The 15,633-nt window shown below is 37.8% G+C and overlaps 1 protein-coding gene across 4 annotated transcripts in view; it reads left to right on the top strand.

Annotated features, from left to right (window-relative positions):
* The window catches only part of LOC150084880 (sodium/calcium exchanger 3-like), a 533,436-nt gene that overhangs the window by 391,797 nt on the left and 126,006 nt on the right, over nt 1–15,633 (top strand). For 3 of the 4 annotated variants that reach the window (XM_090376676.1, XM_090376678.1, XM_090376675.1), the window contains 2 exons: nt 9,465–9,494; nt 15,112–15,263. In XM_090376676.1, coding sequence (XP_090232802.1) covers nt 9,465–9,494; nt 15,112–15,263 — 182 coding nt within the window. The remainder of the gene's footprint in view (nt 1–9,464; nt 9,495–15,111; nt 15,264–15,633) is intronic. The other variant, XM_090376677.1, reaches the window with a different exon arrangement.

The following is a 15,633-nucleotide window of genomic DNA, read 5'->3' as shown; positions in this document are numbered from 1 at the left end:
CTAATTATTCGAGTATCACTAGACTCTGGGAAGATTCCGTTGGATTGGAAAAGTGCCAATGTATCTCCCATACATAAGGGTGGCTCTAAGAGTGAAGTAGGAAATTATCGACCTGTCAGTCTAACTTCAGTGGTAGGGAAAATCATGGAGGCAATGATCAAGGGTGGAATTCAGGATCATTTGGATCGAATTGAAATTCTCAAGGATACTCAACATGGTTTTGTAAAAGGAAAATCATGTTTAACAAATCTGGTTCTCTATTTTGAAAGGGTCACTCACGAGCTGGATTTAGGGAATAATTTCGACATTGTTTATTTAGATTTCAGCAAAACTTTTGACTCAGTCCCACATGAGCGGTTGCTTTATAAGCTGGAACAGGTTGGAATCACTGGGAAAATCCTTAGATGGATAGAAGGATGGCTTCAGGGCAGGAGGCAGAGGGTTGTGATAAATGGCTGTTCCTCAGATTGGGTTGACGTAAGAAGTAGGGTTCCCAAGGATCAGTATTAGGACCACTATTATTTTTAATTTTCATAAACGACATCGATAAAGGGATAGAGGGCGTAATGTCTAAATTTGCAGATGATGTTAAATTTGTAGAGTAGTTAATGATCACTGTCAAGCTGAGCTTCTTCAGAGAGACCTAGATAGACTTCAGGAATGGTCAGAAAAATCTCAGCTATGCTTTAATCCAGCAAAGTGTAAGGTATTACACCTGGGAAACAGTAATCCCAAAATAACGTATTCACTTGGTGGAGTTCAACTAACCCAGTACTGGAGGAAAGGTACTTGGGTGTTACGATACGGTCAGACATGAAATTCTCTGAGCATTGTAAACAGGTTGCAAGGAAGGCCCATGGTGTCCTATCGATGATCTATCGAACTTTTGCAAGTAGAGATAGGGACGTGATAATCCCATTATATGTGGCTTTTGTTAGACCACACTTGGAATACTGTGTTCAAGTATGGAGACCGCACCTAAAGAAAGACATCGAGCTTCTTGAAAGGGTGCAAAGACGGGTAAGTCGCCTGGTAAGATCGGCAAAAGGGCGTCCTTATGAAGAAAGACTTCGAATATGTGGGTTGTAGAGTTTGGAAACTAGACACCTTAGAGGAAATTTGATTGAGGTGTTTAAGGCTCTGAGAGGCATCAGTAAAATGAATGAGGACGAAATTTTCAAGATTATAAATGATGCTAGAACTAGGGGACATAAATTCAAGTTACGGGGGGAAATGTTTAGATTGGACTGCAGGAAGTTTTATTTTAGCCAGCGAGTTATAAATTACTGAAATAAGTTGCCTACATGGGTGGTAGAGGCTGACAGTTTGGGGAAATTCAAAGGTCATATGGATAGTACCTTCGGGTGAGGGAAGCGCATAGGATGATAGGTTTAATTTCCTTTTCTTTTATTAATTATTATTATTTATTTTATTTTTTTATCATTGTTTTATTCGGTTTTTTTTTTTTTTTTTTTTTGGCTGGTGCAGCATAAAACAGGTTGCAAGCAATGACCCTAAAAAAAAAAAAAAAAAAACAGTTATGAACCCGGTGGTGGGGCCGCGTTCAATTTGCATCAGATAGTTGCTGAGAGGCAGAGAATAAATGATGAACTCATGAATATCTGGCAAGACAGATAGAACTGTTCTGAGAATAGCAGAGAGATGTTTGTATTTCTGCCCTCCGTCTCGACAGTAAATTTTAAATTGCGGCCCTGGCTTCAGTTTGGTTTGAATGCGTGCTTTCTCCTTACGGGCATGGCTTGAGGTCCAGGCCGAACTAGTTTGGCTTGGTTCCGCCTGGTCTGTGTGAGTGCTGTGCGGAGCGGTGGAGACTGGTCTTCACGATGCCCTCAACTGTTATAATTATTTGGATATTAGATTTGAATTAGAAAGAAGTACTTTTGTATTAAATGATGGCTTTCTTCCAGAATTATTTTTAGATAAAATTTTATTTAAATTGTTTTTAGAGTTTATAAATAAGGTTTTTAAAAGAAGAGCCGGAATTCTATCTACACACGACATATCTCCGCGAGATCTGATGGAAACTGAACGCTTTGGACGGCGTTTGCACTATCATCTCCTTCAGGTTAAACTGCCGTGGCTCTTCTTTGCTGGTCATGCTACGCACTTCTTCAGTTTTATTTAATATTTTAATATCGTTGTTTAGATTGTGATTTAATTATTCAAAACTTAATAATTATTGTAAATATAATTCATTCTACCGTATGAATTAAATGTAAATATTGAATATACATACGTATATTTTTACATATTTATTATATTTACCCCCTTTTATTGTATTTGTTTTATTTATATATATATATATATATATTGTTTTATATTCATAAGTAATCTTCGGTAGTAATAAATTTTAGTGAATGAAATTAGTGCACATGGACTTCGGTCGTGGTGGCGCCTTTTAGGGAAGTGACTAACATGTCCAACCCATTTATGAAGTATAACTCCACAATGTGAGAGATGCCAGACAGTGTGCGATAGTAAAGACTAAAAAGAGGTTTAGAGCTGAAAGCCTCAGACTACGGGCAAATTTACTAAACGAACAAGTTAGGGCAAAGCATCATTTATTTAGTAGTAAATCACCGAAGTAGGTGAAATGACATCGTTTTTGTTAAATTTACCCGTAGTCTGAGCTGCAGCTCTAAACCCCCTAAAAAGGGGTTTTTACTATCGCCCACTGTCTGGCATCTCTCATATTGCAGCATAAGCCATAGGCTCCCTTGCACCATGTGGCCATTGCTAATATTGGGGAGTTATAACTTCATAACTGGGTTAGTGTATGGTGTTAATTGTAATGTGGCTCCGAGAGGGTTCCCCCCCCCCCAACTCCGCGTCTGACAATGTGATGAATAGATTAGAATACCTGCACATCTGAAAATGCTACCGGATAACGCTACCAACAAAACGCACACAGAGACGACAGAAAGATGGGGTAGAAGTAATACGCATCACGGTTGATAGCTGATCTACAGCGATTCTAAAATGAAAAAAGCTATTTTTTTTTCTCAAAACATGAGGTACGCGTCTTATTCTGTTGAGCATGCTATTATACGGCACCTAATAATTACCCAGCTTTTATTCTTTCGAGACGTTACCTTGCACAATACTTGCACCTTACTGTATATAGTAACAAATGAAATTTCAAGCTGTAAAAAGATCTTCTTGTCTGTATTGTTTTGAGTATTTAATGTAAGAAATAATAATTAATTATAATTCTACTTTTAAAATCAATCCTTTGCCTTCCAACTGTAATGTAATGCTATATCATTTGTGAAATATAGAAACCAATTGCCATGCGATGTATTTGCATTTTGCGTATGTTAATCCTACCCTTTGTTTAAAACGCCTGTGCTTGTTAGTCACAAAGCCTTTGTTTAATAATCAAGAGGTTGTAAGTCTTTACTGCTATTTTTCAAATTATTCTGAGTCAAATTATCTGTAAAAATGTTTTATTGTTCAATAAACAGTTTTGTTTTTAACAAAACTGATTGCAATAATGCATTGTGCATAATCCCCCAAATCCTAACTTCCTCCGCACTTAAATCGTGCAGACCTATGTACTTGTCTTATCAGAGCTAAGTCCTCCCTATTTTATTTTCCCTTTCTTTTCCTTTGAATTGTACCTTAATTTAATCACTGGTCGTTAACAAAAGTCATAAATGATCTTAATCGGTACATTTTTTGGGCAGAATGGAAAGAGAGAATTCGTTATTATTCCATTTCACTGAAAAACGTCTGAGATGAAACTCATTTCTGCAATAATTTTTTTGAGTCAATATTCGACAACTAAGTAGAGCACAGTTGGGTAGTATCAATAACTTACTTGAAAATAAGACGGCCTGTTCACCTTCAGAGAACTGTCCTTCTGCACTTATACTCGTACACATACACACATTCCGAATTCTCTATCTCGCCTAAAAACATTGCTAGAAATCATTTGTAAAAGCCCATTCACCGATGCAGTCATACCACTTTGAATGTGATCAACTGATTCACAATGAGTTTTTCTGTTTTGAGAACATGAAAAAGTTACATGAGGCAAGATCAGAAGAGTATAGTAGATGTTCCACTGTTCTTTCCTCCTGGTCAAATATTTCCTGAATATCGGTAAGGTAAATGAAAAATTTCCTAAGAAGATGACACCGTGCAAAGGGAAGCAGAAATACACAAAAAACCAAGTAACTGCACCAGAAAAGCCAAACTACAAAAAAGCCCACAGTCGGGACTGCTAACTCAAAGAAAATACATGCAATTCCGCTAAAAATCTCTTCACATGAAAAATCAATTTTTGTCTCCAGGCTTTCTCCACAGACAACTGTTGAACAGATGTGGTCTTATTTGAATGAAGACTTAGGTATAGGCACAGAAGTTAGCAGGCTCATGACCAAACAACCATACTATGCATCATTCAAAATCATTACAGCAGAATCAAACTGCAAACTACTCAGCCTTGCATCTTCTTGGCCTGCAGGGGCACTAGTGAAACACTTCTACACTACAAAGCGTACCGCCACCTGGATGCGGTATCCCCAACGTATCGAAACCATAAATAATGAAAGGAAAAACCTGACTCAGACCCGCCATTAAGTCTAAGTTTGGGGAGGAACATTCCGGTTATACTGAACAGGACCTTCTTAAAGGTTCAAACATTCTCACAGAAGCTTGCCAGCGACATGATCACCCACCACAAATGCCCGAGGGAAGACATATGAAGATTGAGGTGAGAACTACCTCCAGAACGAACCACAGACAATTGATGAAGGCCATCATAGCTCCAACAAGGGCATACATCCAAACTTCTTTAATGTGCACAATTTTCTATCAAAATACTAGAAGTCTGAGAAATAAACTTCAGACAATGGAAATTCTTCTCTTGTCAAGGTTGTATGACATCATTTGTAATACAGCGACATGGCTGTCCCCCAATGAAGAAGACCTCGCATTCTCTCAACCCGCTTGATTCTCGGGCATTTCTGCCTCCAGGGAACGGACGACTGGTGGTGGTGTAGGCATTCTCTTCAACACAAAAAAATTCTCACTGACTAGCTCAGCCACTCTAAAAACAGAACTATTCGAAGCTGCAAGAGCCTCAGCATTCAAGGCCACAGACTTGACGTGTGCACAGTCTACATCCCCCCCCCCCCACAGTAAAGAACACTTTACAAGAGATCTCCAACTGGATCATTGATCAATGCCACCCTAAAGCAACATTACTAGTGTGTGGAGACTTTAATATTAGCTCAGGCGAACACGGTCTTCGCAAATTATCTTCTAATCTGGTTTCAGTAGGTCTGACCCTCCAGAATTTTTCCCCTACCAGAGGCGCTAACCTGTTAGACCTAATATTTGCAACAGACACCGTCACCGTTGACAGCCAACCGGAAACAGCCTTCATGTCAGACCATCTACCAGTAGCCCTCATTCTTCCAGGACATCCTGGCAACATCAGGCACCAGTTAAGATGACAGTGACATCCATTTTTCCTTGGGAAGTCCTAAACCAAAGTCATCCACAGCTCGGGCTGCACTTTCTTACCTGCTGGCTGCAGTCTATTGCTCGAACTGCAGCGTCAAAAACAGTTTCAATCTCCTGTCGAAGCAAAGCATGGTGGACCCAAGATCTCAGCCTTAAATTTCAGAATAAACAAAGACTACATTCAAAATGGAAAGCAAAATCAGACCCACTGGACAGAATTGCATACTCAAGAGCCAGTGCCCAGTTCAATAGAAGCAAATCTGAAGCCATTAAAGCCTACATCGACAAAACAATCAAGATCGGGAAGGCAGCACCGTTTAAGGCAAGGCATGATGAATTCCCTCAACAACTTAATCCAATTGAATGGCTAATGTACATCACAAGATTTAAGCCAAAGTCAGCATCAGACCTTAAGAGCATTCACAACAGTTGTCAGCGAGATGTCCTCGCTTCCATCATCATCACAAAAAGAGAGAGCTTATCCGGGCCATCAATGATATCCCACCAACGTCTTGCACTGGATATGATGGGGTCCCACAATTCATTCTTAAGAGCATTTAGTGTTTTCATCATTGATGCACTCCTAGGTATCTTCAATGGAATCCTCACAACGCACCAAAGTTTCCCCAACAGCCTGGAATCAATATATTGTCCGACCAATCCCCAAAACACAAGGGGCGACATCAATTTCACAATTCAGGCCAATAATGAAAGCCTCATGTCTCCTCAAAGTCATGGAGAAGTGCCTTCTTCCCATCCTAACCAACCAGGTTCTGCCATGTGAATCACCATACATTCACTATGCCTTGAAACGCAGGTCCACCATTACCAACCTACTGCAAACCACCAACACCATTCTGGGGGCTCTACAAGATAGGGCTGAGATGGCAATTGTTTATCTGGATATCCAGTCTGCATTCGACAGCATAGACATCCAGCCCCTCCTGCAACTTTGTGAGAATGGATACCAGATAAAAGGCAATATATTGGAATTCTTAAAGTCGCTACTTACGACCAGGATCCTTCACTTGACTGTGAATAAAAAATCTTTCACAAGGAAAGTGTGTGTAGGTGTACTCCAGGGCGGAGTTCTTTTAGGGCTCCTCTTTACGGCTGCCATCCACCCATCCCTGCGCCAGTAAACAGAATTTATCAGTTATGCAGACAACTCGAAGCTCCTCTATCGGATCAACGGGACCGCCCGACCTGATTCTGTTTCTGAAACCATTATCAACAGTCTTAAAAATCTGATTACACACTTGGCACAGTTTTCTCTTAAGATAAATCCAAAAAAATCTGCACAAATGGTATTTTCCCTCAAATCAAACCCAACGCAACTAAACCTGGAAATCCACGGAACCCCCATCACCCCAGTCATCAAGCACAAAGATCTCGCTGTTATATTTGACCCCTAAACTCAGTTTCAAACACCATGTTGCAGACATTCACAACAAGGTCTGCAGACCAAGATGGCTTGCCGAACAATACCTCCTTCATGTCACAGAGCCTGAGTACACGCTCCAATACATATACCGGTTTCTGCAGCCAGCCATCACCTACGGGTCAGAAATCTGGGCGTCGGCAACGAAAACCACGTTAAAAAACCATTACATCTGATGAGTACTGGCTTCTTCGGTGGGTCCTCTTCAAGCATAAACTGCCACCACTCATACATACTTCAGATATCACCCAACTTCTAAATTACAGAAAAGTCTCCAAACGGATATTTGCCCTCCGCTTGCTTGTGCCAATTAAAATGATAGCGGGTGAAATCAATACGCCAAATTTTTGGCAGATGTGCAATTGGAGGATCCCCCGAAACCCTTAAGAGCCCCTCCCCTCTCTGCAGTCTGTGGCGTGGAGGCTCAGGATAGAGGATAGATTCCTGCCAATGGAGATGCTCCACAACGAGATAGATGTGGACTACAAAAAGTTCATAGAGAACAAATCGTACAGAAGACGCATCATGAGGGAACAGCTTTCGTCTTAAACCGAGTGACTGCCATCGTCTTTTCATGTGTCTTCATTTCACTTGTTAATATTAATTTTATATGTAAAATATGTAATTATATGTTTGATGTCCTAATATATGTTTTAAGTAATTTTTCTTGTATTAGTTATTTAATGTTAAAACCCTAGCATTGTCGCTGTTGTGGGTATTATTGCATCAGGCAATCATGTAACCAATCACTGCCTGCAATAAAGATATTTACTAATAAGCCTTCCGTTGTACTCACCTGATTCTCCCACCATACCACTATTTGATGTTCCCAAAACTGAAGAACTTGAAAAGATCTCATTCTGAATCACTGACAGCATTCAGAACAGTGTGTTAGTTGTATGACGGCATCAAGGGTTTTCCCCATCTCCAGTGTGACGACTCTAAGTGTACCCCAGGGCGGAGTTCAGTGTTTACAGGCACAGCAGATATGAATGCTGACGGCGATCACATGAACTAAAGGTTACTGAATTTTTTTTTTTTTTTTACCGAAGTCTTCAGAATTAGAACTTTATCGTCAGACCTCGTATTACACTTATCTACTGTCTAACTCATATAATAGGCCTACTGCGAACTGTTTCCGTGCGTTTTTCAGTTCATAATACAATACAACATAGATTAACCATTAGATATTTGTTCGGAAGAAACGTAAAAAGAAAAGCAATAAAAATAGTATCCTATGAATATTATAAAATAAAATTAAGTAATACAGTAGTGAGATCTCTAAAACAGGCATTAATTTATTGCTACAGTGTAGAATACATATAATTATTTTAAAAATTAAGTGATGTACTTAGTACAAATATCGTTCCTATTAAATTAAAGTAGAATAGTTGAATATACCTATTCTGCAACAGCATGCTTCGCTCATATAATTTAAAGCTATATACGACTAAAGTAGCTTCTGGTGATAGCAAATCAATATGGTAAAGAAGACGGTAAACGTAGCGTAGTATATACCGTACGTTTATGTTTATGAGCATGTTTAAAACAGATCTTGTGAACCTACAAAAAGTTCAAGTTGGCCAAAAATCGTATTGCTCATATACTGGGAATATCAACTGTACTTCTGCAAGTATGGGATCATAAGAATCGTCCAAAGAATGCAATTTTATGGTAAATGGGTTACACCGTAATCATAAATAAGTACGTTGCATTCATTTTAAAAGTTAATAAAACTGTCGCTCTTGTAATTGGATATATGATTACTAATGCTCGTTCAGTACGATCTTCATGAAATAACCATATACCACGTAGTAAAAAAATATAAAACTAAAAGTTGAGCTAACGAGTTATTTCGGACAGTTCGAGGTTTCTTGAACATATGTACACAGTATTTCACTTTAATTATCGTTTATAAACGATTGTTCTTTGATGAAATGTTCTAGAAAGCTTTTCTCTGATCAAACGCTTTCGTTCACATTCCTGCTAATGCAGGTTATCGGAACAAACATAAATACGTGTAGTAGTCTATACATATAAACGAAGGCGCCTCTGTAGCCAGGTGGGAAGGAGCAGCAGTGCGTAGCACACGCTTCTTGATTAGACCGGGGTTCGAGCCCGTCACCACCAAATACGGAGGATGCGGAAAGCTCAGGGAAGGGAATGACCACCGCATATCCCGGAGCAATATGGCCTTAGTTGCTAATGCTCCTAAAAACCCAAAATAACTAACTAACATATAAACGTATAAATCACTGTTTTGTGAAAGATTTAGAATGAGTATAAATAGAAAACGTACATGCATGTTAGCGTTTTCCCGCCTCCATTAATAGTTCTCTGTTAGTGTCTATTCCATAGCTGTTGTTTGTGTTAATTAGAGTAGTAATAGTAACCAACTCGTACCAGTCGTTTTCCTTCGTTGCTTCGCTTTGCTTTCTAGCAAAATGGCTGTTAAAATTCAGTTCGTGTTTACATTACCAACTACATTTATGTTTTCTGTTTCTTTATCATGCTGCTTTTCATTCTCAAGCTGAAGAAGAGGAGTCGGAGGAATCAAAAGGTATGTTCAAAAATTATTTTTCATATGATTTGTATTTCTTATAATCTCCACATTTTTTCTAGGTATCGAACTATTCCAAATAAAACCAAATTTAGCAAGGAAGGAATATACAAGACTATTAATGTTGCGATCGACACATCACGAGCAATCAAAAATTCACTCAACATAATCTGATTATGTTCATATCACAAGAAAGCAATTAAGTTTCAAAAAGCGTTCAGGGAAATCATATTTGAGGTGTTCCATTCGAAAACTCGCCTAATCCGACCCCAAATAAAAGTAGTCATATTCAATTTTTTTAGCTCGATCTGAATTTAATATAGGCTTACACTTGTTATTCATATACAGTTAACAATGTTTAAAATAAGGGTTGCATTAAAAAACTTGCCTCATCCAAAAGTGCTTCTGTTTGAAAACTCGCTATTATGAGTTTTGAAAACGTCGTATCCATCTCGCCAATGGCGTTCACTATTTTCTCTGACGTTCCATACGGGAAGACAGCGTTAAGAGAACACATTCCCCTCGTGTTAATTCAATTTAACACTCGTGTTAACAGTTCAATTGTGACATTGGCCTGTATGTGCAAGTTTACCATTTTTCTGTGTTTTTGTAGAAATCGTAATTTCGAATAGCGGAAGTTTCATATCAGAAATGTGCAACCCTAATGGGCACAATCCTTTATCTGGGATCCGGCATGATTCTTCATCTAGGACTGTGCTTGCCCTGCCAGGTATGGGGGGTGGGGGGTGATACTGAAAATACAAGTGATGGTGATATTTCTTAGGCTTATTAAGACACTAAAATAGATGGCATAATTAGAGCTAAAATTAAAAAACAATTTAAAATCAATATTATAAAGTCACGTAGTAACTTTATGACATTCATTTTCTTTTCTTTTTTTTTCCCAATTTTTTTCGATTTTTCAAATCAACCACAGAATTCACGTAATTTACAGACATAATACGAGGGGATTCAAAAAAGATTTGTATTCCCCCAGAAGTAGTTGTGATAGAAAGTTGAAACAAATACCAAGTATTACACCTTTTCAACACAGTCACCATACAAGATGACACATTTTTTCCACCTCTCAATTTTCGTCACCTCTCTCTTCGAAAAATGTAGCCTGTTCGGCAGGCCACATTTGTCGGAGTCCTCTGACTGTCCTTCAAACCACCTCGGCAGCAGAAATCACCTCATCATCAGCAGCAAAGTGTTTTCCACGAAAAAAAGACTTCAAGGCAGGAAAGAGGAAGAAATCCGAGGGTACAAGGTCGGGGAAATAAGAAGGATGCAGAAATATTTCAAACTCACATTTGTAGGCACACCACACTGCAGCATGCCAAAAATGAGCATGGGCATTATCATGGAGCAGGTTCACACCTTTTGGCAGCTCTCAGTACCTTTTTTTTCTTTTATAGCAGCACGTAGCTTTATGAGGAGGTTGTAACGATACTTTTCCGTCAGAGTATAGTCCTTTCGAAAGGTAATCTGTTAGTATATTATACCATGCTGATCCCAAAAAAAACCGACAGCATCACCTTGCCAGCACTTGGTTGCATCTTTACCTTTTTTGGGAGGATGGTGATTCTGCATGCTTCAATTATTGGACATTTGTTTAGTTTCGGGATCACAGTGATGGATCCAAGTTTCCATGGTGATTAGCTGTGTAAAAAACTCCTCTTGGCACATCGACAACGTTTCTTGTGCACATTGTGTCCATTCCTTCTTCTGGTAAGGTGTCAGAAATCTGGGAACCCATCTAGCAGAACTTTACTCATACACAAGTGTTGATGGATGATGTTCTCCACAAACGCTACACTAATTTGGAGCTCTGCAGCCTTTGATACACTAATACGACAATCGTCCAGGATTAATGCCTCAATTTTTGCAACACTCTTTTGTGCTGCAGCAGTTGTTGAGCGTCCTGGGATTTCTTCATCCTACACTAGATTCTGCCACATCTGAATTGTTTATACCAACGTGCAACAACACTATATATAACCTGGATATTCTTCTCCATAAATAATGACCATTTTTTCGTAGATTTTTTGGGTATTTCCCTTACAGAAATAGGAACCGAATCACTGATCTGTATTCCACTTTATTCATTATGACACTTCAATCAGTACTGCAAATTTTAAAAAAATGAATTTTCAGAGCTCAAGAAAAATTTGTGGTTGCTACAGATATTTTAAGCAAAATAAAAAAAATGAATTTTTTTTATTAAACAAAAAAAAATTCATTTTTCTATCACAGCTACTTCTGGGTGAATATAAATCTTTTTTAACCTCCCGCCAACTTCGTATATACGGCGCAATATGGCCTAAGTTGAATTGAATTTGAACCCGGGTTCGAATCCCACAAATGACGCAAGGAACTTTTAATGACTTTTTTTTCACTCCGTGGCTCAATTAGTCAGTTTCTCGCAAGGATAGCAAGATTCCTTCCTGGAAATTGGGGTTTCTCTTTAAGGAAAACAAGTAAAGAGACCAGAGATCACATGTAATTTATAGACATAACATACACGGCTAGATGAGGTAATTCTCGGGAGGTCCTAATATGAGAGTTTTCTTTTTGTACTTTCATTATATAATTTCTATATTTATAATACTCTCACAATGAATACTTTCTGTTGCATAATTCAGATTACATAATGTTTTTTTTTTTTTTTTTAATTTAAAATGGAGTCACTCCAAAGTGAGCAAAATAAATTTACACCGTTCGTCATTCATATTTCCCCACATAGAAGGAATGTACGTATTTACCTGAAAATTTGAATGCATAACCGTTACATCATCATCTTCAGCCGTTGTCGATCCATTGCAGAATGAGGGCCTCCTCAACGTTTCCAGCAACTACGGCTTGTGCTTGCTTTTGCCATTGTACAACAGCAAATTTCGTAATTTCATCGATCCACCTCATCTATGGTATTTTTCTTGGACGTATAGAGTCAAGCGGTATCCATTCCAAAATTAGTTTGGTCCATCTATCGTCAGTTCTTCTTGATATGTGACTTACTCATTTCCATTTTAAGCGCTTTGTTCTTTCAATGATATCACAGATCTTCAATTGTTGCAGAATTCATGCACATGTTTTTCGGTCTCTTTTGGTTATGTTCAAAATTCGGCGCTCCATACTTCTCTATATGACCCTCAGTCTTTGTAAAGCTTTGGCATTCAATGTCCAAATATTTCCAAATTTTTCGATCATATGTTAGGACTCTGATAAAAAAACTTTTGCTCTTGAGATAGAGTGTCAAGTTTTTCTCGAAGATTATATTAAGCTTTCCAAATGCTTGCCATCCCAATTTTATGCGCCGTTCAATTTCCATCTGTTGAAATTTCTTGTCCATCGGCCCTGATTTTCTTTGATCTGGTAAATTTGTTGAACATAATCTGTATTTTCTTGATATTCATCTTCAAATCGAACTTCTTGCTTGCTTTCATGCTGCAGGTCTTCAGTGTTTTGCTGCAATTCTTCCGGATCACTGGCAAAGACAGTGACATCATCTGCAAATCGTAAGTGATTCAGGCAATCTCCATTTATCTTGAGTCCTTTATTATCCCAATTTAGCTTGCAAAAAAATTCTTCTAAACAGGCAAAAAATAGTTTTAGGAAGATTGTGCCTCCTTGTCGGATGCCTCTTTCTATGTTGATCACTGTTGTTCCGTATTGATGCAGTCGCCTTTTCATATATTGATTGGAAAATATTGACGTACTCCCTCTCTACACCTTGTTTGATTATGGCGTTGATTATTGCTACTTTTGTGACCGAGTCGAATGTTTTTTCATAGTCGATGAAGGCTATACATAATGGTAGGGTGTATTCATTGTGCCTCTTTGTAACTTGCTGCACTGCGGATGTGATCCATTGTACTAAAGCCGCTTCTGAAACCTGCTTGTTCTTTGGGCTGTGCCGCATCAAGTATTGTGCCTATTCTTCTTGAAAGTACCTTTGTGAAAACCTTGTAGACAACTGGCAATACACTTATTGGTCGGCAGTTTTTTAAATTTCCTTTGTCACCTTTTTTTGTGTAGTAGGTACTTCGTTAAGTAGAAGGCATTTTTAAAATAGTCTGGTTAGAGCTATACCAACCGGCTAGCCTCCGACTTTCAACATTTCAACAGTAATTTTACCGGGTTCTGCTGCTTTGTCATTTTTCATTGATTTTACAGCATCTTCTCCAAAAATTTCTGGTACAGCTTCTGCATCTTAAAGTGAATACGAAATAAACGTCGAGCGGGCTTGTAACTGCTGTTCTTTTTGTAAAATGCCTTGACGGCGAAAGCAAGTTGTGCACCACTCCACTGTTACTAAACGCCATGATGTGAAAAAGAGCATTTCGGGTAACGCAATCCTCCCCACTAGACCGGTACCCAGAAATACAAGTAGTTGTAACACTGAAATAGCAGAAATTTGAGAAATATTTTTTGCTTTTAGCACGGTAGTTCCCAACCATTTCAGAACCAAGGATCCCTTTTATCATTATTATTATTATTTTTTAAATATTCCGTCTGTTGATCAAACTATTTCTGTTAACTAACAATTTATTAATTCCTGTTGTCTCATGTTCACTACTTACTCCAAAATTTAAAGATAATTTAAAATAAGAGAAATTGTAAAATTTATGCAAGGATAATCCGCAAACCATATAGTTTATTGTACTCAAAACGAGCTAACGGACATCTAGTACATACTGTACTCACGGGTCCTCGTAGAGATTTGCGGACCACAAGTTGGAAAATACTGTTTTAGGTAGATTATTGTTTCACTGTTGATTTAAGGCAGTTTAAGGAGATTTATAATATAGCATTTTGCAAAGAATCAACTCGCCTGACATATTCTAGGTAATCTCTCCATTTCCAAAGGCCAAGAAATAACGCTAATCCAAAATTCCCATTACCAGTCTAGGTAATCTGTAATGTCTAGAACACGTTTCTTGCTAACGCCCTCACCACATATAACCAGTTTTAATTTGATTCTGAGAAGCTTTGCACAGACAAAACATACAGAAAGAAAACTATAGCTGAAATATATGCACTCATTGAAAGCTAGAACTGGTGTTTATAGTCTGAGCATTATTACCTGTGATTCGTAAGTTTTAACTTATCTGAAATTAATACCGATAGTAGTTATATTGTGTTAACTTTAATTTATTTTGTAACTCGCCATTCAAGAGCTATGTAAATTTGGGAATTTTTTTTTATAAATCTGTAAATAATTTTGTAATTTGCTTGTTTAATGTAGCCCTCTATCCATGTGAATGTTTGGGTTGGGGGGAGGGGAACTAGTTGTTAACTGATGTTAATAAATAAATGCAAGACTAAGTAACGAAACCCTCGCCCATTAAGTTGAAAGGGCAGTTGACCAAGGTTTTTGCTAGACTTTAAAGCAAGTTTCTGTGCTTTTTTACTGAATAATTTCCTAATAAATATTCATAAAAAATATTCGTTCACAGCTGTTATTAATTCTTTAAAGATGGATATGGTTACCTACTTATCGCAGTTAATTTTAGAAAGGATAATAACAAAACCTTGTTATTTACTGTGCTATATTTAAAAGGAAAAATAAATTAAACCAACTGAGAAGCCAAATAGTATGTTTAATTTCTTACAGACTTATTACGGGAACAGTCAGGTGAGGACATCAATCAAAATTCGCCGAATGCTGAACTGACAGAAGAAGAAAAAATTGCACTTCAGGGAAAACCAAAATTGGGAGAACAATACAAGTGTCTAATCAGGATCAAAGAAAGTAAGGAATTTAAAGTAAGTTGACTGTGTTACATCCATTGAGTAAATTGTGAAAATTCATAAACTATTGAAGAATATTAAACTGTACCTTAATTAATCACTTTCTTTTTTACTATACATTCCTCAATATTATATATTAAAAGAGTAAATATCAAAAATGTCTAGAAGCTATGAATAATCACAATGTACACATTAAAATCAGTAGGGTCTAATTCAATTCCTCCGAAAATAAACCAAATTGTGAGACATCACGGTAACGTCACTTGTGTAGCGTCTGTATATAATCTATTACTAACAGAGTCTAAAAATCATAAGTTGTGCGGATGTTTTTTCTGCGATTTTATTGTTTAATCTAACCAAAAGTAATTAGGTTTAGCTAACATTT

This window comes from Mastigoproctus giganteus, chromosome 6 (assembly GCF_048544385.1).
Source record: "Mastigoproctus giganteus isolate SK-2022 chromosome 6, ASM4854438v1, whole genome shotgun sequence".
Lineage (NCBI taxonomy): Eukaryota > Metazoa > Arthropoda > Arachnida > Uropygi > Thelyphonidae > Mastigoproctus > Mastigoproctus giganteus.
The sequence above is the reverse complement of the archived record's forward strand: the minus strand, read 5'-3'. Positions and strand labels throughout refer to the sequence as shown.